The sequence below is a fragment of the Peromyscus maniculatus genome, chromosome 4, assembly GCF_049852395.1.
Source record: "Peromyscus maniculatus bairdii isolate BWxNUB_F1_BW_parent chromosome 4, HU_Pman_BW_mat_3.1, whole genome shotgun sequence".
In the NCBI taxonomy this organism is placed as follows: domain Eukaryota; kingdom Metazoa; phylum Chordata; class Mammalia; order Rodentia; family Cricetidae; genus Peromyscus; species Peromyscus maniculatus.
The window spans coordinates 62,963,505-62,987,562 of NC_134855.1; the positions used below are offsets into that span (position 1 = coordinate 62,963,505).

The following is a 24,058-nucleotide window of genomic DNA, read 5'->3' on the forward strand; positions in this document are numbered from 1 at the left end:
CTGGTTATTGGTTCAGACTCTGTGAGCTCCTATGAGGCCAGGTTAGTTGTTTCCATGGGTTTTCTTGTGGTATCCTTGACCCCTCTGGCTTGTACAATCTATCCTTTCTTTCTCCAGCAGGATTCTCCAAGCTCAGCTTAATGTTTGGCTCTGGGTCTCTGCATCAGTTTCTGGATAAAGGCTCTCTGATGAGGATATAAAATCCTTTAATTGTTTTAACTCAGTAGACACTTCCTTCCCCACACAATTTTCATTGTAAGTTTTTGCCAACATTTATGAGGTTTGTTGATGTCAGAGGCATGACTCTGATGTCCTTTTGGTGACATCATATTCTTTAGGTCTAATTATGCAGTCAGGAGTCATGTCTACCACCCCATTCCTCACTTGATTTCTTCCATTTCATAATGATGCTTCTAGCATTAAATCTGTCGAGAACTACATTTTATATTTCTAAGGGAAGAACTTTGTGACCATGATCAATTGTAACTTTACTTCTAAACACAGTAATTTAATTATCATTTAAAATATTATTTTATAATCTGAAGGATTTTAGGTTATATAGGCAGACACGATTTGATGGGAGTAGTGACAGAATCCAAAGAGATCAAGAGTAAGCTACTTCCAAGGTTTTGAAGGGTATTTGCACAACTACCCAGACTTTAAAGTTAAGAATATTAATTATTTCTCAGTTCAATAATATTTCCAATCATGTTACAGGATACTTATTGTAAGAATATTGAATTAAAAATTATTTTAGCTGTTAGTGATTATAACTCAGTAATATAGTACACATAGTAAGTTGAAAACTAAATAGTTATTATCATGTCAAATATAATTTCATAATGTGAGTGCACTTTACATCAATCACATGCTAGACAACTCTTGATGAGAAGGGAAACAGAATCGAAAGAGCTCAAGGAAAAGTTACTGATGTTTGCGTAGGATTTTTGCATGACTTCCTGCATCTAGCCTTACAGTTCATAATGTTGATGAGTTGTCTGTAACTGACCTATTGAGGACAATCTGACATTGATTTCAAATATCACTTGGCTGAGCTTGGTAAGGCCTGATTCTTGTTCTTTTGACAGATTCCAACTGACCAATGGAAGAAAAGAATCAGACTGCAGTGACCGAGTTTCTCTTCCTTGGCATCACAGATAACCTCCATCAACAGATTGTCCTCTTCATCATCTTTTTCTTTGTTTATCTTGTCACCCTGGGGGGTAACCTGGGCATGATCACTCTCATATGGGTGGACCCCAGGCTGCACACACCTATGTACTTTTTTCTCAGCCACCTGTCCTTTGTAGATGTGTGCTCCTCTTCTTCCATAGCCCCTAAGATGCTGTGTGACATCTTTGCAGAGAACAAAGCCATCTCCTTTGTGGGCTGTGCTGCACAGATGTGGTTCTTTGGTCTCTTTGTGACAACTGATTGTTTCCTCCTGGCTGTCATGGCATATGATCGATATACAGCTATCTGTAAGCCCTTGCTGTATACTCTCATTATGTCACAGAGGATCTGTGTATGGTTTGTCCTAGGACCTTATGTCCTAGCTGCTATAAACATCACAACTCATACAACCTTGACTTTTCGCTTACCATTCTGTGGTCCAAATGCTATCAACCATTTCTTCTGTGATGTTTCCCCACTGCTTTCCCTAGCATGTGCTGACACATGGATTAACAAGGTAGTGCTTTTTGTCCTGGCTGGAGTGATAGGAGTTCCTAGTGGTCTGATCATCCTGGTCTCCTACATCTGTATCCTGGTGGCTATCTTGAAGATCAAGACTGCTGATGGGAGGCAGAAAGCCTTCTCCACATGTTCTTCTCACCTAACAGCTGTTTCCATTCTTTATGGGACTCTTTTCTTCATCTATGTTCGACCTAATGCAAGTTCTTCACTGGATATCAATAAAGTGATCTCCCTATTTTATAGTGTGGTGATTCCTATGCTGAATCCCCTCATCTACAGCTTGAGGAACAAAGAGGTGAAAAATGCATTCAGTAGAACATTGGAGAGGAAGCACTTCCTAACAGATGCTTAAGAGAATTCTCTTTGTGTCAGACCTAAGATGTTGGTGCAAAATTTATATTAAAGACCACTGGAATAGGAATTAGAGGCCACATAATGAACCTGGTAATGCAGTTTGTAGTTTGTTTGAAAAGTCAAGACATGCCAGGCTGTGGTGACAGACACCTTTAATCCCAGTATTTGGGAGGGAGAGGAGGCAGATCTTTGAGTTTGAGGCCAGCCTGGTCTACAGAGCTAGTTCCAGGAGTACACAGAGCAATACTGTATCGTACTCCCCCTCTCCCTCAAAAGTAAAGATTCTTCTAAATACTTTTATGCTCAGTCTTTTTTGATGTGATAGCTCTAGGTAAATAATAGAGGTATATTAAGAAGAGATGTGTAAATATATATTAGAAGGTAACTCAGATGAATATTATATGAATGTGTGAATCTTTCTTAATATAGACATGAAAACTAAATATTAGAAATGATAAATCAAAGTATGTAAAATAAAATACAATAAAAGCAAAGATGTTTTCATATATGTTCCATCGTGAATAACATTTATAATGTACAAAGGAGCGTTACATCAATAAACCAATGATTAAAAGTAAGCTGGAAAATAACTGAGTAGACAATGAGAACACAAATCACCAAAGATGTGAAAGTTAATCTTGTTTTTTCTTTAAATCAACAAAGGAAGAATAATTGATCAATGCAGTAGGTTCCATCTCACATGAAACACTGGAAGTTTATTTTCATTTTTTTAAAAATAATGCTTGATGAGCTTCCTGTTTGACTATATATGTCACTGTTTTTGCTGATGATCCAGTTCTACTCCACACAGACTTTTGGTAGTTTCTATTAAAAAATGAAAACTTTACATGGGTTTCTCTTCAGAAAACTCCTTTAGATATCTACATCCCACATATGTAAGTGCCGGGGCATACAGTTATACCTATTACAACAGTATGTGTAGTAGAACGAAAATAAGGGGCAATTACTCAAAAGTCCACCATTATAAGAAAAGATCATTCTTTTTGTAAATATTGTACAGTTTGCATAATGAATGATATTGAGAGAACAATTTTATATTGTTACAGTAACATAGAAAACTCAAATTGAGAATCATTTTGCTGTACTTATTAGATTTTCAAAAGGAGTAAAAGTACATTTGAATAAAATCTGCATGCATATATATTTGTGTAGAACCTAGGGAAGTGGAAAAAGAACACACACTTATCTGTGGATACTGATTACTTTGTCAAGAATAGACTGATAGTAAAATAGACCTTTATTCACCTACATATGGATCTTTCGTCCGCTCTGCTTTCACTAGGCTCAGCTCAGGTGTACCCTTTCACCTTAGGATGGACTGCTGCTGTGTTTTTCTAGCTTTGTTTATTGGAAGATATGACCAGATTCTGCTCACAGGGGGCAGGTTTGGATGCATGGCAAGACGACACCTCATATACAAAAGTTAGTTTTTTATCAAGAAGTAGAAACAGACCAGAAGCTGTTTCTCAAAATATGTATATTTCATGGCAGCAAATTGCATGGGTTTGCTTTTGAACTTGAGACCCAAGTTAACTTCCCACTTTGGCATAAGTGAGCGACATCCTGCGGTTTTTTTCACACCACTTTAACTTTAAATTTCACAGATTCTCTTGTATTATTGTATATCAAGTGACAGGGCTGCTTGTGCTGATGAGTCCCTTTTCTGCTCTGCCTTCCACTTGACACTGGCAGCTTTCTGTGCTATTTGCTGTTTGGGCTGGGACAGTATTGCTGGGATGGAATGTGTTGCTCCCACATCTGGTGAGCTTAGCAGAATACTGCACCTCTTTCATTGTGAATACAACTTGTGTGCGGTGTTCAAGTATGGTCTTTGGTTCTGGACCAGTAAAAGCCCCTTGCACCACCACTGAAATACATCATTTTACCCTTTCCTTTTCCTTACTCCACTCCCTCTTATGATAATTCTCATTATTGTCTAGTTACATAGGTGTCTCAGTGTGTGGTACTTCAGTATGCCTCAAGCTATCGGTAGTGAAGAAATGTGAATGCAGTTTATCTTATATTCTCTGAATTGTATGTATTTCTCTAAGATTTCCAATACTATAGCAATTGTTTATGTAACCCATTATGTAGGTATGATGTTATCTGTGTTGTAGCTAGTATGTTATTTTAAGGGATCTTTAACTAGACAGATATCTTCAGATTATATGACTGAGGAAGGTATGAGTATTAATATTGATTATAGCACAGATACTATGGAAGAAATATGAAGCCATAATTTTTAAAACAAAATGCCATTGAAAACACAAATACCAACATCTAAAAGCAACATCATGATGACCACAGTTAGTACATATTTCAATAAAAATTTTAAATATTAATGGCTTCAATTCTATAATCAAAGGATCTAGATAGACTGAATGGATCCAGAGACTAAATCTTTTTATTTGTTGTCTATAAGAAACATACCTTAAACTTAAAGATAAGCCTCAAAAGGATGAACAAAAGTACTCCAATCAAATGGGACCAAGAAGCAAACATATATCACCATCTCAATATCTGACAAAATAGACTTTAATCTAAAACTAATAAAAAGAGATAAAGAGGGATACTTCATTCTAATCAAGGGAACAGTTAATGTTTACTGTCCTAAACACATATGAACTAAATTCTGGGGCACTAAGTTTCATTTAAAAAATGTGCTGCTGGATTTAAAGATACAGCTTTGCATCAATCCATTAATAGTAGGTGATTTCAATACCCTACTTTGTCTGTTAGACAGGTCATTTGAACAAAAAATAAACAGAAAAAAATCAGAATTATTTGATTTCATGCATTAAATGTACACAATAGATATCTACAGAATATTCTACACAAACAAAACAGAATACACATTCTATTCAGCATCAGAAGGAAGCCTTTCTAAAATAGACCACATCTTGGGACACAAAACAAATCTCTACAAACCCAAAAAGATTAAAATAATTTTTTACATCTTATTTGAACACAATGCAACAAAACATATTGGCAGCAAACAAATCTCTAGTTAATATAAGAACCCATGGACATTAAACTACTTGTTACTGAATGATGACTAGGTCAAAGAAGAAATCAAGAAAGAAATAAAACCTTTGTGGAACTAAATGGAAATGAAAACATAACACAACAAAAATTCTGGGACACATTGATAGCAGTTCCATGAGAAAAATCTATTTGCCTACATTTAAAAAATTAGAAAAAGTATAAACAAGTGATTTAATAATATGACTCAAAAGTTGGAAAACCAAGAAGAAATCAGTCCAAACCCAGTCAATGGCAAGAAATAACACAAATCAGAACAGAAATCAGTGAAATATAGACAAATAAAATAGCACAAAGAATCAATGAAATTAAGAGCTGATTCTTTGACAAGATAAACAAGATTGACAGACACTTGGCACAATTAACCAAAAGAAAAAAGAGATGATCCAAATGAACAGAACTGGAAATGAACAGGGAAACATTACAACAGACACCAAAAAATTCAGAATAACAATGGAATATTTTAAAAATCTGTGTTTCATTAAACTGGAAAACCTAAAACCCAAAATTAAACTAAGAAGGAGTGAAAAAATCCAACAAACCCATAACAAATGTAGAGATAGAAATAGTAATATAAAGCCTGTCAGAAAAAAGTCCATGGAATTCTTCCAGAAAATTAACTGAGATCTTAAACAATTCAATACAACAGCAACACGAGCACTTGACAGTTCCTTCTATGTAGCGAGTAGCCAGTATTGTTTGAACACCAAAACCTAGCAAAGACACAACAACCACAACCACATCTATAACCACCAGCTCCAGCACTGCCACTGCCACCACCACTGCCACCACCATGACAACAACAGAGGAAACTATAGAACAATATCCCTGATGAAAATAGACTAAAAAATTCTCAGTAAAATGTTTGTGAACAGAATGCAGATATACACCAAAAAGAGTACCCATGATGACCAAGTGACTTTATCCTTGAAATGCAGGGGTGTTTCAGTATATGTAAATCAATAAATGTAATAATCTACATAAATGGGCTTAAATACAAAAATCACACAATCATCTCAATAGATACATCAAAGTCTTTGATGAAATTCAACATACATACATGATAAAATTACTAGAGAAGGTAGGGCTAGAGGAACATACCTTAACATAATAAAAAGCCATACATAAGAAACCTACAGCCAACATCACCCTGACTTCCACTGAAGTCAGGAACAAGACAGGGATGCCCGCTATCTCTGCTTTGCTCAAAATGCTAACTGGAACAATGAAGTAAGAGAAGGAAATTAAAAGGGTACAAATAGGGAAAGAAGACGTCTCTATCCGTGTTTGTAGATGATGTGATGCTTTACATTTGAGATCCAAAAAATCTGACCAGAAAACTTTAAGAAATGATAAACAAATCCAGTAATGTGGCAGGATACAGAATCGCCTCTTAAAAATCAATAGCTTTTCTGTATACCACCAACCAATATACAGAGAAGGCTATCACGAAAAAATTCCAATTCACAATTGCCTCAAAGAAAATAACATATATAGGAATCGTCTTAACCAAGGTTTGTGAAGGACCTCTACAATGAAAACATTTAACCTCTGAAGAAAGAGGTAGAAGAAGATGCTAGAAAATGGAAGGACATCTTATGCTTATGGATTAGAAGAAGTAATATTGTGAAAATGACCATATTCCTAAGAGCTATTTGTAGATTCAATGCAATCTCAATTAAAAATCTCATTCCTCACAGAAAAAATAAAAAAACCTATCCTAAACAATATATGGAGCCACAAAAGACCCCAGGTAGCCCAAGTAATCCTGAGCAAAAGGGATTAACCTATAACATAAAGTTACTGCTAAGCCTCACTGATCTCTACTATTGGATAACAAACATTAAATACATATGTGTTTTTATTACATGTTTCCTTATAGATCTGAGTGTGTTCTGTCATAGAGATCCAGATAACTCAGGAATCAAGAAAGTTGAGGCTTCAGAAAATTCATGACTATTTTCAAGCAAGAAAGGGTAAAATAATGGGCTCAAGAGAGGATGAGTTGGCATAATGATGGGTGACTTTGAGCTAGGAAAGTTTGGTTGGAACAGAGATACAGGTTTGAAGAGCAGAGAAAAACAGAGAAGTAAAAAAAAAAAAAAGACAATTCTTTAGTTAAGTTGGTTAAATTTACCATGTACTTCCAGAACTGATTGCAGAAATAGTGTTGGCATAGAATCCCAAGTAATGTTATTGGTTGCTCTAAGGCCCTCATGGTGGATATGATTCCACAGCCCCTGAATCCTATGAGGTGAGACAGTGGACACAGCACTGAGTGAGATGTCCATGTCTGCCATGTCATTGTTTATCTCTTGCTGAATGATGTTATGATAGTCCTTGTATAAGAACTGAATGAAAGTGGTCTTCAACCAACCTGCTGATACTTACAAATCACTTTAATATATGAGTTTTGACATTGAATCTCTTCATTCTTTAATCTACCTATAACCTTTTGCATGTACTATGAGCAGTTTTATTCTTGTAATAAACTTGAAGCTCCTTGCTTTTAATATTCTCTTACTTTAGTCAGAAAAGGAGACTCAAATATTTCCTAATAAAACTGTAAGAGATTTTTTTTCTTATGCTGTTCAACTTGAGTGAAGAAATTAATGACCCCATGGATTACTTCTGGTTTGGGTCTTCACCTCTGTTGTTATTTTTGATTTCTTAGAGCAGCATGAGATGAAGATGTTCGGAAGGGGTCAAACATAAATCTCTTCCACATATCCAGTGCTAGCTTTCTATTTCCATAAGTGGTTTCTTCATATCTATTTAATCACAGTGGTATTGCAGATTGGCTACCATCAATTTATTTGGCTCTCATTCCTCACAGAAAAAAAATTTTATTTTATTTATTTATAAATAAATTTATTCTTAGTAAATCAGGTATTTAGATGCCTATATAAGGAGCCCCTATAGCTGGCACTAGCTATATTTTTCTCAGTATCTATAATATACAACAAGTATTCATTCTTCGGACTCTAGAACTCTCTTGCAAATACCAAACATGATTTAACAAACAAACAAACAAAACAAAAGCAAAACAACACAAGCAAAAATACTTAGCTTCTTTGTAAAGTATTTCTCCAAGTAGTTTAAGATAGGCCAGGTATAAAGCATAAATATCTTTTTTTTTGGGGGGGGGGGTACAAGCCAGGGTTTCTCTGTGTAGCTTTGGTGCCTGTCCTGGATCTTGCTCTATAGACCAGGCTGGCCTCAAACTCAATGAGACCCACCTGGTTCTGCCTCCCCAGTGCCGGGATTAAAGGTGTGCACCAGCATGGCTGGCTAAGCATAAATATCTTAGAAGCAGTCAGTCCACATTGATCTCTCAACATATTCCAGCACAGCAACTTTGATTGTCCTTAGGATCTTATTTCATGTCTCTTCAAAATCTACTACTCTTAGATCTAAAAACATTGAAAATTTGATGTTGAAACCTTATAATATTTCCTGGTCCATGCCAAGGGGTAAAGCCTTCTGACTAGATTCTGACGGAGCAGCCTGTAACTCAGAGACAGACAATAAGTACATGTGTAGGGTCTCCTCTCTCTCATGAAGCCACCAGAATGTATCCATTGGACTCTACATCATGATTCATCAAATTCTAGTCTCTCCAAAGGCCCCACCTAGAAGAGACAAGGGCCACAATCAGAATAAATTTGTGAGGATGGAGAGATATTTCCATATTTTGCTCCTTTTGCAGAGGGACCTGGGTTTGTTCCCGGTGCCCAGATGGCAGCTTACAAATGTCTATAACTCCAGTTACAGGAGATCCAGATGACCTTTTTTGACTTCTGTAGGCACCAGGCATGCCTGTGTTGAACAGACATATATGCAGACAAAACACAATACACATAAATAGATAAATATAAAAACCCCCAAATTTCCATCTCCTTGACTTTGGGCTGTAGGGCAAACCATTCAAATTGTAGGGTGTGAGGGCAAGAAAACTATTATCTAAACAATTTCCATAAATCTACAACTGTACTATAAAACTATATTGTGTCAGGCTTGGTAGCAAATGCCTTTGGTCCCAGTACTCCTGAGGTAGAAGCAGGCATGTCTCTGTGTTCAAGTCAGCCTGATCTAAATAATGCCTTCCAGGACTGCCAGAGCATCAAAGTGAGATTTTGTTTCAAACACACACAACCTTCCCACCTTCCCAACCCCACCCCCTGCTGCCCAAACAAACAAAAGCTAGGCCTGGTGGTACAGAATTTTAATCCCAGCACTTGGGAAGCAGAGATATATGGGGATCTCAGTGAGTTCTAGATCAGTCAGGCTGCAGAATGAGGCTCTCCACTCCTACCAGGAAAATCAGGCATCCAAGGCCATCCTTGGTTACATAGTGAGTTGTGGGTCAGTCTTGAGTGTAGATGTAACCCTTATTAAATAAGAAACACAGAAACAATGTAAAAGAGAAAGCCAAGAGGTCAGAGCTCAGAGCTAAAATCTCACCCTTCCTCCTGCTGTGTCCCATCTTCTCGAAAGAGAGCTATTTCCTGTGTGTAAGTCGTTTTTTCTAGTCATTCTGCCTTCTCATTGGTTGTAAACCCAAACATGTGACTGCCTCATCACTGTCTGAATGTACAGCCCCCTAGGTCTTAAAGGCATATGTCTCCAATACTGGCTGTATCCCTGAACACACAGAGATCTATGGGATTAAAGGCGTGTGCCACCATCTCCACACTCTGTCTATGGCTCTAATAGCTCTGACCCCCGGGCAACTTTATTTACTAACATACAATCAAAATCACATTTCAGTACAATTAGAATACCACCACATTTCCCCTTTTCTATTTTAATAAAAAGAAAAAAAAGCAAAAGGTTATAGCTAACAAAAGAAAAACTATATACAAAAGTACAATAACTATATACAATATATACAAGTAATATATACCTAAACAGGTATTTGACAAATCAGAGAAAATAATTCCATTATCTATCCTATTTTGGTAAATCCAAGATGTATCTAATGCACTTTCTATCCTAATTAATTTTCAACTATAACTAATCTTCAACCATAACTAACTAATCTTCAACTCCCTCAGAGACCCAAGAAGGGAATAATATTAGCTAACAAAAATAAAAACAGGAAGTGCATGCAAGCAACTTCCAAAAAATTTGTGAGTGGACAGAAACAGCCATCTGCCTGGGCAGTCACCTGAGGTTTCTCTGCAGTGTTGGGGCATCATCTTCAGCCTATAGGCTTAGTGTATCTGACAGACTCATTTGTGATGTAGGATGTACACAAGGTCAGCAGTTCAACCTCACATTGGGTGAGAGCAGTCCACGTACCAGAAACACCTGAATTCCACTAGTGTCCTGTCATGATTCAGGATTTTAAATTCTGGAAATTGTTGACAGTTTTTTAATTCAGCTGTTCATTCTTCTTGGCTGTGTATATATGGCTTCATCTCAGCATCCCCTTCTTCTTTTAGCTGCTGTTCCATTGCATAACAGAAGCCATCGGCCCTCTGCCTCTTAAGCTGCCTTCGAAGAAAAGGGCACCGTACCTTTTCCGGAAGCGAAGGCCGCTTCAGGGATGGGGCCATATAGTCCTGGCCTCAGAAGATGCCTTTTGATAAAGCCATAATCACACTTGTTTTGGCAAGAATCAGTAGTCCCTTGTTTCGTGTTCTGTCTGTCCATTTTGTCCTGTTGATTTGAGGATACTTTGTTGTCCATTGGCTAACTTTTGCCACAATGAAAGTTGACTCCATATGCAGTTTCTTCAATGCCCATATTTTCTCTGAAGTAGATTGGTACTGCCAGGAGCCGACATGTCTCAAAAAAGAAAAATTTTCTAAGTTATTAAAACATTTTAAATGCTATATTCTGTAGATCTCTGAAGGGTTTGAAGATGACCTATCTAAAACATCTCTGCTCAATTTTTAAAACATATCTAATATGACTACAAGTTCTGTTGTAATGTCTAACTACTAACTTTCATTTCTTTATATCCTAATAGTTGGTAATAATAACATTCAAGGATCAGAAATTTGCATTACATTGTTAAATGAATGGTATAAATACAATTAGAAATATACATATAGCATTTTCTAACAATATCAGTTTCAAATTTGTATACAATATAAAACAATCCAATCCAATGTAAAGTATTTAAAACTAGTAATTGTCTTTTTCTTTTCTTTCTTTCTCTTCCTTCCTTTTTTTAAAAAAAAAAAAAAAAACAAGAACCTTAAATCTAATCTCCTTTGCTTAGCCTTTTTCCTAACCCTTGACAACAACTTGTAACCAACCCCCCTAAATACTGAAAATTATCCCAGACCCAAAACCCATTAAAAAGACCAAAAAACAACCCGCCCCACACCACCTCTTTGGGAATGTGGGCGTCATATTTTTAAAATTGCTTCCTGCTGGGTATGGGCGAAGTTTTCTTTATCCTGAAAGAAAAATTTTAGGTTAATTGTCAAATTCTAGGAAAGGTAACTATATCCATCATTATCCAGCCTGTGTATAATGCCAAAGTTCAGGGTTTATCTCAAGTCCTTATTCAAGTAGTTTTTGAGACTGGATCATCTCAGCTAGTCATCTCAAAATTGCTCTGAGCACCTTGTAGTTCAAAGCTGATCTGTGGATGATGTTTGTCAGCTTAATTATATTATTATTATCCACGTGGAATTGTTGTTGTTATGGGGCCCCATCTTCTTTCTGGAGACTTCAGTTGATGTTAGGCCTGGCTGTGATTTCCTGCAGAAAACTGATAAGAGACTCGAACACAAAGACATATATATATGCAGGTAATTGAAGCCTTTTTTTTTTTTTTAGAATTAGTTAGTACTCTATAGGACCATTCATATCTTAACAAAGTTTAAAATGTATAAATATCTATCTATATATATATATTAATCTTGTAAATTTTGATATAAAATTCATACCTTAAAGTTTAAAGAATCAGAATAGAATCAAAGAGTTGAGATTAGTAATAGAATAGTCCCTTAATTAATTTGGCTTTTGTTCTGTCCCATAGCAGAAGATGGCTCTTTTATTCTGGCATGATACAGGGAGTTTGCATTTTCCTTTTAACAACATGCTTGAGTTTAAAGAAGGAGAGAGCCATTCTCCAACTCCAAAGTCAACTTTAAATTTTAATTGAACTGGGACTATTAGAAAACCAATAGTGTTGAATCTTAGAGAAAAGCAGAAACAAACATTTAGGAAGACAAAATTTTTTTAGATAATATATACCCATACACCGTTTCACTCTGTTTCTTGGGATAGATGATTTGTCTCTTTTCTTCTGTTGTCTCATTTGTCCAGTGTTCTTCAGATTCCTTAACCTTCATTCTCCTAAAAGACAAAAACAAAAACCTTTCCCCAAGACTAATTTTGGGGATGTTTCCTTTTGGCAAGTTATTATCTGATTAAATGAAAAGGCATGTGTTATTGATACAAGTTAGTTTAAATTGGATGTTCATGCTGGTTGATGAACTATCACCTCCTCTAATTAAGAGGTCTCTCTTGTTCAAATCGAACCTTTATCAATTTTGATGGTACCCACAGCTTATCTTCTCCTGTAGAAACAAAAGCAAAACCTCGTCCCCAATGTAATACATACCCTGGTTTCCATTCTGAGGTCAGCACATCCTTAAAGTATATAGGCTGATTTAATTCTATAGTTTTTTCTATTATCCAATGTCTCTCTGCAGCTGTTGTTCCTTTCTCATTGGCATTCAGAAAATTCAAAGTTAGAAGAGCATTATGCAGTCTATTTCTGGGGGTTTTTGTTACCCATTTCTGTTTATTTAACATATTCTTTAGAGTTCTGTTTGATCTTTCTATAACTGCTTGACCTGTAGGATTATGTGGTATTCCTGTAATATGCTTTATATTGTAATAAGTAAAAAACTGTTTCATTTTAACAGAGACATATGATGGAGCATTGTCAGTTTTGATTTGTGCAGGTATACCCATGATGGCCATAGCTTCTAGCAAATGAGTGATTACAGAATCAGCTTTTTCAGAACTCAAAGCAGTTGCCCATTGAAATCCTGAATAAGTATCGATGGTGTGGTGTACATATTTCAGTTTTCCAAATTCTGCAAAGTGAAACACGTCCATCTGCCAGATTTCATTTCTCTGAGTACCCTTTGGGTTACATCCTGCTGTTAATGGCATTTGATTGTAGAAGGAACAAGTAGGACATTTCTTTACTATTTCTTTGGCTTGTTGCCAGGTTATGGAAAAATCCTTTTTTAAGCCTTTACTATTGACATGATGTTTTTTATGAAATTCTGAGGCCTCCAGCACATTTCCTATCAATAATTTATCAATCTCATCATTGCCTTGTGCTAGAGGGCCTGGCAGACCAGTATGGGATCGAATGTGAGTTATATATAAAGGATGATTCCTTTTCCTGATTGTATCTTGTAATTGAATAAATAGTGAAGTTAATTCTGAAGCATCAGGGATAAATTCTGCAGTCTCAATATGTAATACCACTCTTTCAGCATACTGAGAGTCAGTTACTATGTTGAGAGGTTCTGAAAAATCCATTAATACCAACAGAATAGCATACAATTCTGATTTTTGAACTGAATTATACGGACTTTGAACCACTTTACTTAAATTTTCTGATTTGTAACCTGCCTTTCCTTCTTTGTTGGCATCTGTATAAAATGTACGAACTCCAGATATGGTTTTTTGCCGTACAATTCGAGGCAAGATCCAATCAGCTCTCTTTATAAGATCAACTCTATTGCTTTTGGGATATTTGCTGTTAATTTCTCCCAAAAAATTACTGCAAGCTCTTTGCCAAGGTTCACTTTCTGTCCATAATTTTTCAATGTCCTCCTTAGTTAATAGTACGACAATTTCTGCTGGGTCTATGCCTGCTAATGGACGAAGTCTCAATTTTCCTTTATAAATCAAGTCAGAGATTTTTTCCACATTTGTTTTTAATTTTTTATTTGGTTTATTTGGTAAAAATATCCATTCCAATATAATATCTTCCCTCTGCATTAATATTCCAGTAGGAGAATGCCTAGAAGGTAAAATAACCAAAATACAATCCAGCTTTGGATCAATACGATCCATGTGTCCTTCATGCACTTTCTTTTCTACCAAGGCCAATTCTTTCTCAGCTTCAGGTGATAATTCTCTTGGACTATTTAAGTCCTTGTCACCTTCTAAGGTTTTGAACAAATTAGTCAGTTCATCATCTTTTACTCCAACAATAGTTCGTAGATGAGAAATGTCTCCAAATAATCTTTGAAAGTCATTAAGAGTCTGTAGTCTATCTCTCCTAATTTGCACCTTTTGGGGTCTAATTTTTTTGTAGCTCTATTTTATATCCTAAATAATTAATAGAATCTCCTTTTTGTATTTTTTCAGGAGCAATTTGTAATCCCCAGCAAGGCAAAATTTTCTTTACTTCTTCAAACATTCTTTCTAAATATCTGCATTTGAGTCAACTAGTAAAATATCATCGATATAATGATAAATTATAGATTTAGGAAATTTTTTACGTATCACTTCCAATGGCTGTTGTACAAAATATTGGCACAGAGTTGGGCTATTCAACATTCCCTGTGGGAGGACCCTCCATTGAAATCTTTTAACCGGTTGAGAATTATTATAAGTAAGTACTGTAAAAGCAAATCTTTCTCTGTCTTTTTCTTGTAAGGGTATTGAAAAGAAACAGTCTTTTAAATCAATAACTATGAGAGGCCATCCTTTTGGTAACAGAGTAGGCAAAGGCATCCCAGATTGTAGAGAGCCCATTGGCTGGATTACTTTGCTAATTGCTCTAAGGTCTGTTACCATTCTCCATTTACCAGATTTCTTTTTAATAACAAATACAGGAGAATTCCAAGGGCTGGTTGATTCTTCAATATGCTGAGCATTTAACTGTTCTTCTACCAGCTCTTCTAAAGCCTGGAGTTTCTCTGTTGTTAAAGGTCATTGTTGGACCCATACAGGCTTGTCTCTTAACCATTTTAAAGGTAGAGCTGTTGGTGTCTTTGGAAGATCATCAGTTATTGTGCCCTGTTCTTGTATAATATCGATGGCTGGTGACCACTCATTAGAACAATATCTTCTAATATTTCTCTCAGTAACATGTGCTAGTTTATGATTTGTTTCTGAGATTGGAGGGATGTTAATCTGAGTATTCCATTGTTGCAACAAGTCTCGACCCCACAGGTTCATAGTTATGTTAGCCACATATGGTTTTAATTTTCCTCTCTGTCCTTCTGGACCTATACATTCGAGCCATCTTGCACTCTGTTTCACCTGAGATAATGTCCCAATTCCTAACAGTTGAACGTTTACCTCCTGAAGAGGCCAAGTTGGATGCCAAAATTCTGGTGCAATTATGGTAACGTCCACACCTGTGTCTACCATACCAGACAACAAAACACCATTTATTTTTATCGTTAATTTTGGTCTTTGTTCATTAATAGAAGTTTGCCAAAATTTTTCTTTATGTTTTCTCCTGAATTTTTTATTCTCTCTGTTTCATCATCCTGACCAGCATGATTTATTCCAATAGGCATTTGGTTATTTAATCGCTCAGAGCAAGGATTTCCTCTATGGCTGCAGGAAAGGTTTGAACTGGATTTGCAATGGGGGCCTGCGCAAGGCCCCTCTGGGAGTTTCCCGAAGACTGAGGCAAAGGATTACCCTGTCTGTCCTTTGTTGATCTACATTTGTTGGTCCAGTGTTTTCCCTTACCACACCTTCTGCATACTCCAGAAGGAAGGGGCATTCTGTTGCCATTGTTCCTTGAAGAAACATTGTTTCTTGGAATGACCTGTCTACAGTCCCTTTTCAAATGTCCTTGCTTTCCACATCCAAAACATCTAACACTCCTCAAACCTTTTGAAATTACTTCTCCTACCCACGTATCATCATGCTCTTCAGCCTCAACATTAATTGTTTCTCTAATCCAATCTTCCATAGGTGCAGATCTTGCCCTTAATGGCCTGATTATTCTTTTGCATGCTGCATTCGCATTCTCAAAGGCCGAAGATTCAATTATTGCCTTACCAGCTTCTGAATCCGAGACCATTCTCTTTACTGCTGAAGCCAGTCTTTGTAAAAAATCTGTAAAAGACTCTTTTGGGCCTTGCATCACCTTTGTAAATGACTCAGATTTTTTTCCTGGTTCCTCAACTCTGTCCCATGCATTCAAGGCTGCTGTTCGACATAAAATTAGGGTTTGGACATCATATAAACATTGTGTTTGTACTGAAGCATATTGGCCTTCTCCAATAAGCTGATCCTGGCAAACTTGTATTCCTTTATCCCTCCATTGTTTTTCTATGTTTTTAGCCTCCTCCTTAAACCAGGTCAGAAATTGAAGTCTGGCTGGGTTCCAGAACACCTTGTGCAAGGTCCCGCCGGTCCTGTGGTACAATAATATTATATGTTGACCAAGAGTTTAACATTTGCTTTACATATGGGGAATGCATGCCATAAGATACTATTGCCTCCTTAAACCTTTTTAAATCCAACATTTCAATTGGAGCCCAAATATTTTGTGTAGCCATTTGATCAGGCATCTGCTGTACGGTTACAGGATAAATTAAGGGTGACTGTGTGAAAACAGGCTTTCTTTCTATAACCTTATGATCCAGACTTGAAACAACTTCACTGTTAATTTCTTCTGTCTGAATTTTTACAGGTTTAACAAGTTCTTCTAAAGCAGTTATCCTGGCACTTAAATTGACTTTTAATATTTTTAAATATTAAAATGAGGATTAGCATAGTGAAAAACTGCATAATTCCACCAATACTAATCTTCTCATATAGTTGTTCTATTGTCAGACTGCCTAAAATTTCGAACAAAAACCAATTTTCTTCCAATGTACACATAAAACCCATTTTTTTTTAATGTGGAAAAAAATTCTCTTTTAGATAGTTTCCTTTAAAATATCTGATATGTTATGACTTACCAAATCTGTGTAGAACAGTAGAAATCTGAGGGGGTTTTCAAAACAGCCACTTAGTATCCGAGGTGTAAATCCAGAGAGAGAGAGAGAGAGAGAGAGAGAGAGAGAGAGAGAGAGAATGCACAAGATAGCGTAGCCGACTAAAGCTTAAATCCAGCCATGTGTTCCCTCTTGTGCCGAGTCAAGGCTTGGTCTGGCTTCCTTAAGCTCCGACCACGTGCGTTGGCTTTACAGGCAGGGCCCTGTTCGGCAGGGCAGGTCTGAGTTGTTTGTAACACCTGTAACACCAGCTTTAAGCAAGCAGCTCACAGTTAGTCCAGTCTGAGGTCAAGCAGACCTAGACCCGGGCTAGGAAGCCGCCGCTCGGACTAGGAAGCCGACCGCCACCTGCTGCTGCCTGCCACCGCCTGCTGCCCTTTCGGGAAAGCGGACCTGCTGCCAAGCCAAGCGGTTTTTAATGGATTCTTGTCACGTTGGGTGCCAGATGTAGATGTAACCAACCGTCTTATTAAATAAGAAACACAGAAACAATGTAAAAGAGAAAGCCAAGAGGTCAGAGCTCAGAGCTAAAATCTCACCCTTCCTCCTGCTGTGTCCCATCTTCTCGAAAGAGAGCTATTTCCTGTGTGTAATTCATTTTTTCCAGTCATTCTGCCTTCTCATTGGTTGTAAACCGAAACACGTGACTGCCTCGTCACTGAATGTACAGCCCCCTAGGTCTTAAAGACATATGTCTCCAATGCTGGCTGTATCCCTGAACACACAGAGATCTATGGGATTAAAGGCGTGTGCCACCACCTCCACACTCTGTCTATGGCTCTAATAGCTCTGACCCCCGGGCAACTTTATTTATTAACATACAATCAAAATCACATTTCAGTACAATTAGAATACCACCACACTTGAGGGTTGCAGGAGAATTGTCCATACAGTCAATCCACTGTGCCAGTAAAGTAACCTTCAATCAAAGGATGAGTCAGCGATTGGCTGACTGGGATTAGCTATAAAGTCCTTGGAGGATTTAGGAGGGCAGAAAGAGGAGGGAAGAATTCACAGGAATTTCTATGGCTGGTTTGGGAAAAACGTGGAGAAAGGGTCAGCCAATTGCTTTGCTTTTGTGAATTTTTCATATCTTTATCTCAATTTCTGACTCCTGAGTTTTTATTATACTGGAACAATTAGCTAATTGTTACATCTGGCATCCTCATCTGGTGCCCAACATGCAGTGTTATTAAACTACTCCAAGGAGGTGAACTTGCCACGCTGTGGCTGTGACTGTAGGGGCCAGCATTATCTCCTTCCCATAGGCCTTCCACACCTGTTTTTCCTTGTCTGGAGTTTTTCCGTAGTCTTTATACAGCAGCCTTCAGCTGCTGTCTGTCCCTGCCCCTAAAACTCCGCTGGGGTTAGCAGCCTCACTGCCAGCCCATGCTCTTACTTCCCACCATGCAAGCAGACCACCTACCCATGCCAGAACAGCTGCTTTGAGACCCAGTTGGGGCTTGGCCTCTTACTGCTGCTTTCACTGACACAAGTTACCGAGGAGCCCCGCTATGCCAGCTTTGTAGCACAGCCATAGCCAGCAGTCCACACTCCTGGTCAGCCACCTCAACGACGCTAGAGGCAGGCAGGTGGTTCTATCCCACGCTACATCCCAGTCACTCAGATTTCTCCTATGGGTTTCTTCACATTAGCTCTTCAGACAGCTCATGCCCTTTCCTGCATGGCACATGAGCAGCCTCATTCCCCCCCAGCCCAAGTGTTCATTAGAATAAGGTCAGAGCACCCTGCCACACACCCTATATGTAAACAGCTACAGGTGCCCTCCCTCAGCCAGGCCTTTGCAACACAGCAACAGCTTGCTGTGACTCTAATGCCCACCATGCTAGTCTGGCTGCCTGGGCACCCTACTGCCACTACAGCTGGCTACTTAATCCCCTACCCCCTCCTTGTGTATCTTTGCCTACACTGTCAGCATCATCAGGTGCTGTAAGACACTTGGGACTTTTTAAACAAGGAATTAGGTTATAAGAAAGGGGGAAGGGCTAAATCTTTCTCATGTTAAGAATTGAGGATATTACAATGCGGGGAGCTAGGACCCTGTTTACTGCTACTATGGATAACTTGCAAATGGAAAAATAAATGAGGGGATAAACAATTTAACTGGGATTGACATAATCTCAATCATAATTGTTATATAATATAGTCTGTTTGGTAATTCATATTTTATCATTAAAAAGTGGTTTGATAACTGTGTCAAATATTGTAATTTGACTGATAAAAGACAAGCCTTAGAAAGATTTACTATTAACAAGAATCAAGACTTAGAAAAGCTTACTATTGATAAGATACAAGCTTTAGAAAGACTTATTACTGATAAGATACAACACTTAGAAAGATCTACAAATAAAAACAAGAAAAATACTCAGACACAGAAAGAGGAATTTAGAGCAGAACCTACCACACCATTGCATTATGAAACTGAAGAGAAGCAGTCTATGGTTATTAGAAAACCAACCTTAATTTATCAAGTTACCACACAAAAACAACTACCAGATCATAGGCACCCCCATATCCAGAAGTTAATCGAGATCCTGTAGAAATGTTAGATTTGAGGAGATTTAAGGAAGCAGTTGTTTCATATGGTATGCATTCACCCTTTGTGAAGCAGATATCAAGTTCATGGGCAACTCAGAACAGGATTATTCCACAAGACTGGAAATATTAGCTGGTCTTTGGTTAAAATGGAAAACATGGTGGAAAGAGAAAGTTAGGGTCATAGAACAACGAGGTAGGGCTAGAGGTATGGAAATTTCCCAAGACCAGCTTCTCAGTGAGGGACAGTATGCTGATGTGCAAAGGCAGTCTAGATTTGATGGTAACACCTTACTGCAATGTCATAGAAGCTTTGAATGCTTGGGACAGGGTTGAAGAATCAAGAAAAAGGACTGAGTCACTTATTAAAGCTATACAAGGTCCAAAAGAAGCCTTCACTGATTTTTTTTTAACAAAGATTAACTTTAGTTGTAAATAGAATGATATCAGATCCAGGTGTGTAACATGAATCTTAAAAGGTCTTATTAATAAAAAAAAAAAAACCGGAGCCAGATATTGGGGTGAAAATTGAAAGACCAGAGAATCAGAATAAGACAGCCATGTTCTTACCTCTACGAAATCCTCAGTCTCAAGAGAGTGAGTTCCCGTTTCCTCAAACCTTATATACCTTTCTGTGACCTGCCATATTACTTCCTGGCATTAAAGGCATGTGTCACCACTGCCTAACTCTGTTTCTCTCATGTAGCCTGGTGTTGCCTTGAATTCACAGAGATCCAGATGGATCTCTACCTCCCAAGTGATAGGATTAAAGGTGTATGCTACCACTGCCTGACCTCTATGTTTAATATAGTGATTGGCTTTGTCCTCTGATCCCCAGGCGAGCTTTATAGGGGTACACAATACATCACCACACAGATGTTAGACAAATATTGAGTCTTTGGCTTTTGAAAATGCTAATTCAGAATGCAAAAGAGAGATTAGGCCTTTAAAGGCAAGATTCACTGTGGGATGTCTTTCTGTTTGCTGTGAATAAGTGCGGCTCCCATTGGATAACAAATAAAGCTAGGTTGGCCTATAACAAGAAAGCTTACAGCCAGGTGGGAAATCCAAGCAGAGATGCAGAGAGAAGAAGGGTGGAGTCAGGAGAGATGACAGCCGCAGCCTAAGGAACCACAAGATGCTAGCAGACTGGTAACACCATGGCCACATGGCAACATACAGATTAATAGGAATGGGTTAATTAAAATGAAAGAACTAGCTAGCAAGAAGCTGAAGCCATAGGCCATAGAGTTTATAATTTAATATATATCTCGAGTATTTATTTATTTATTTTTAGGGAAACATTTCACCTTTTATTTCCTCTTTGCTTTTCTGTTTTTTTTCTTTCCTTTTATTTTTATTTTACAATACCATTCAGTTCTACATATGAGCCACGGATTCCCTTGTTCTCCCCACTCCTGTCCCCCTCCCCTTTCCCCCAGCTCACCCTCCATTCCCACCTCCTCCAGGGCAAAGTCTCCCCGCAAGGACGAGGACTGAGATCGACCTGGTAGACTCAGTCCAGGCAGGTCCAGTCCCATCCTCCCAGACTGAGCCGAGCGTCCCTGCATAAGCCCCAGGTTTCAAACAGTCAACTCATGCAATGAGCACAGGACCCAGTACCACTGTCTAGATGCCTCTTCTTATGCAGAGAGGAGATAATATTTTAGAATGGATATTTTTGCCACCCAAACAGAATAAAAAAAATAAAAGACTTATGTAGAAAAGGCTTCTAAATTGATTCTGGAAGGAAAATTGAGACTTTGTCAAATAGCAGGAATAGATCCAACAGAAATTATAGTACCTTTTACTGATGCTGAAATTTCCTCATTATAGAAAGAAAATAAGCATTGGCAAAGAGCTTGCAATAGTTTCCTGGGAGAGATTAGCAACAAATAAATTTACAAATAGAACTAATTTAATTCTTTCTCACATTGTGCAAGGAACACTAATTTCTAGAGCCATTACATTCTGTACTGATGCAAATACATCAGGAAAAGCAGGTTATAAGTCAGTACATCTAAGTAAAGTGGCTCAAAGCCCTTATGTTTCTCTTCAAAAGTCAGAATTATATGCTGTTCTCATGGTATTATTAGATTTTCCAGAACCTTTTAATATAGTTACCAACTCTCAATATGTAGAAAGAGTTATTTTCCACATTGGAACTGCTGGACTTATTTTAGATGTTTAAGAATTAACTTTGCTATTTATTTAATTACAAGAAATAATCTGAAATAGAAATCAACCCTTGTATATAACACATATCAGATCCCATGTGGGTCTACCAGGCCCTCTAGTACAAGGTAATGATGAAATTGACCAGCTGTTTATAGGAAATGTGCTAAAAGTCTCAGAATTTCATAAGAAACACCTGCTAATAGCAAGAATCTGAAGAAAGATTTTTCTATCATTTGGCAATAAGCCAAGAGAATTTTAAGGAAATATACTACTTGTTCTTTGTATAAACAAACTCCACTACATGCAAGAAGTAATCCTAAGGGTACTTAAAGAAATAAAATTTGGCAAATGGATGTGTTTCATTTTGCAGAGTTTGGAAAATTAAAGTATGTATATCATACCATAGATACATATTCAGTATTTCAATGGGCAATTGCTTTGAGCTCTAAAAAGTCTGATTCTGTAACCACAAATTTATTAGAGATTATGCCCATTATGGGAGTACCTGTGCAAATTAAGACTGATAATGCTCCAGCATATGTCACTAGTAAAATGAAACTTTTTGCATATTACAACATAAAGCATATTACAGTTATACTACACAATCCTACAGCACAAGAAGTTATAGAATGAACTAACTACACTTTAAAAGATATGTTTAATAAATAGAAAGGGATAATAAAGATCCCCAGAGATAGATTATACAATGCTTTATTAACTTTAAAAGTTATAAATGCTAATGAGAAAGAAGCAGCTGCTGTGAAGAGACATTGGATAGCAGGAAAAAAAAACTGCTGAACTAAATGAGCCTGTATACTTTAAGAATGATTTGACCTTAGAATGAAAACCAGAATGTGTTAGTTTGGGGAAGAGATTTTGCTTTTGTTTCCACAGAAGAAGAAAAGCTATTAATACCATCAAAACTGATAAAGATTTGATTTGAACAAGAGAGACCTCTTGATTAGGAGACATGGTAGCTCATCAAACAGCATGGCAAAGAGGAAAATTCCCCAAAGTTAAGGTTGGGGCAGTGTTTCGCTTTTTTGTCTTTCGAGGAAAATAAAAGAATTAAAAGAAGAAATCTGAAGACCACTGGACAGATGAGACATCTGAAAAAGAAGAAGAAGAAGAAGAAGAAGAAGAAGAAGAAGAAGAAGAAGAAGAAGAAGAAGAAGAAGAAGAAGAAGAAGTCGTCATCGAAAAAATGTCCCAAGAAAAAGAGAAATTGGCCTAATGGCATAGCGCACTTCCAATAGGATAAAAAATCTCATAAATGTTCCCAAATGTTTGTCTCTACTATTCTCTACAGACATACAAGACAAATGGTCTTTTTGTAGCCCCAATTCAATTAAAAATTAAAGCTGACTTTGGAATTGGAGCAGGGCTCTCTCCTTCTCTAAACCCAAGCATGCTTATTAAAGGAAAATCTAAAAATCTCTGTCTCATGTCAGGAGAGCCATCTGGTATGGGACTGAAGAAAAACCAAAATTAGGAACTATTTTATTACCCCTAATCTCATAATCTTTTGGTTTTCTTTTGACTCTTTAAAACTTTTCTTAAGGTATAAATATTATTTCAAAATTTATAATATATATGTATATACATTGACCTTCTATTATAATATTAATGATCATATAGAACACTAACTGATTCTAGAAATAGGCTTCTTCTACCTTCCTATATGTAATTTTGGTCTTGAATCTGAAGCAGGTAACTAGGAAGTAAGTTTTTGTACCCCAGATTTATTTAATAGACCGTGGTCTTTTAACCTCTCTGATATCTGCTGCATATGACATTTAAAATGTTTAATTTTCCTGCAGTGAACCATGACCTAACAGGGATACTTGTTGTCTCCAAAAGGATATTGGGGTCTCACAATAATGACTCCACTTGGATTGTGGTAATGCCACTAAGCTAACAAACACTACCCAAAGATCAGCTTCGGACTACAAATGGCTGAAGAGAACTTCAAAACAGTTAGCTAAGATGGTTCAGCTGTGTAGATTACTCCAGTCAGGACTTCATATAAGTTTTGCACCCCCTCTTCATGCCAAGGCTGGACAACAGGTAGCTATCCCAGGACTTTATCTCAATTTTTCAGGGTCCTCTAACGATGCCATTGCCCCCAGACAACAGAAAGCAATTTTAAGAACATGACACCCACATTCCTAAGAGGTGAGTGGTTTTTTTGGTCCTTCAGTGGATGTTTATAATCATTTAGGCGGGTTGGTCACAGGTTGTTATTGGTC

General features: G+C 37.3%; 1 protein-coding gene and 1 pseudogene across 2 annotated transcripts; one reads left to right on the top strand and one right to left on the bottom strand.

The window, feature by feature from the left end:
* Positions 1-1,091: 1,091 nt before the first annotated feature.
* Positions 1,092-6,481, top strand: LOC102919428 (olfactory receptor 5G29-like). Of its 2 annotated transcripts, XM_076569849.1 has the most exons (2): positions 1,092-2,023; positions 6,476-6,481. In XM_076569849.1, the coding sequence occupies exons 1-2, from the start codon at positions 1,103-1,105 to the stop codon at positions 6,479-6,481; spliced, it is 927 nt and encodes a 308-aa protein (XP_076425964.1). In that variant the 5' UTR covers positions 1,092-1,102. The 2 variants fall into 2 exon arrangements, with proteins under 2 accessions (XP_076425964.1, XP_006989819.2); XM_006989757.2 differs by lacking the exon at positions 6,476-6,481 and having other exon boundaries at positions 1,092-2,047.
* Positions 6,482-7,226: 745 nt separating this feature from the next.
* LOC102919731 (cullin-2-like) lies at positions 7,227-8,535 on the bottom strand (annotated as a pseudogene).
* Positions 8,536-24,058: the final 15,523 nt, after the last annotated feature.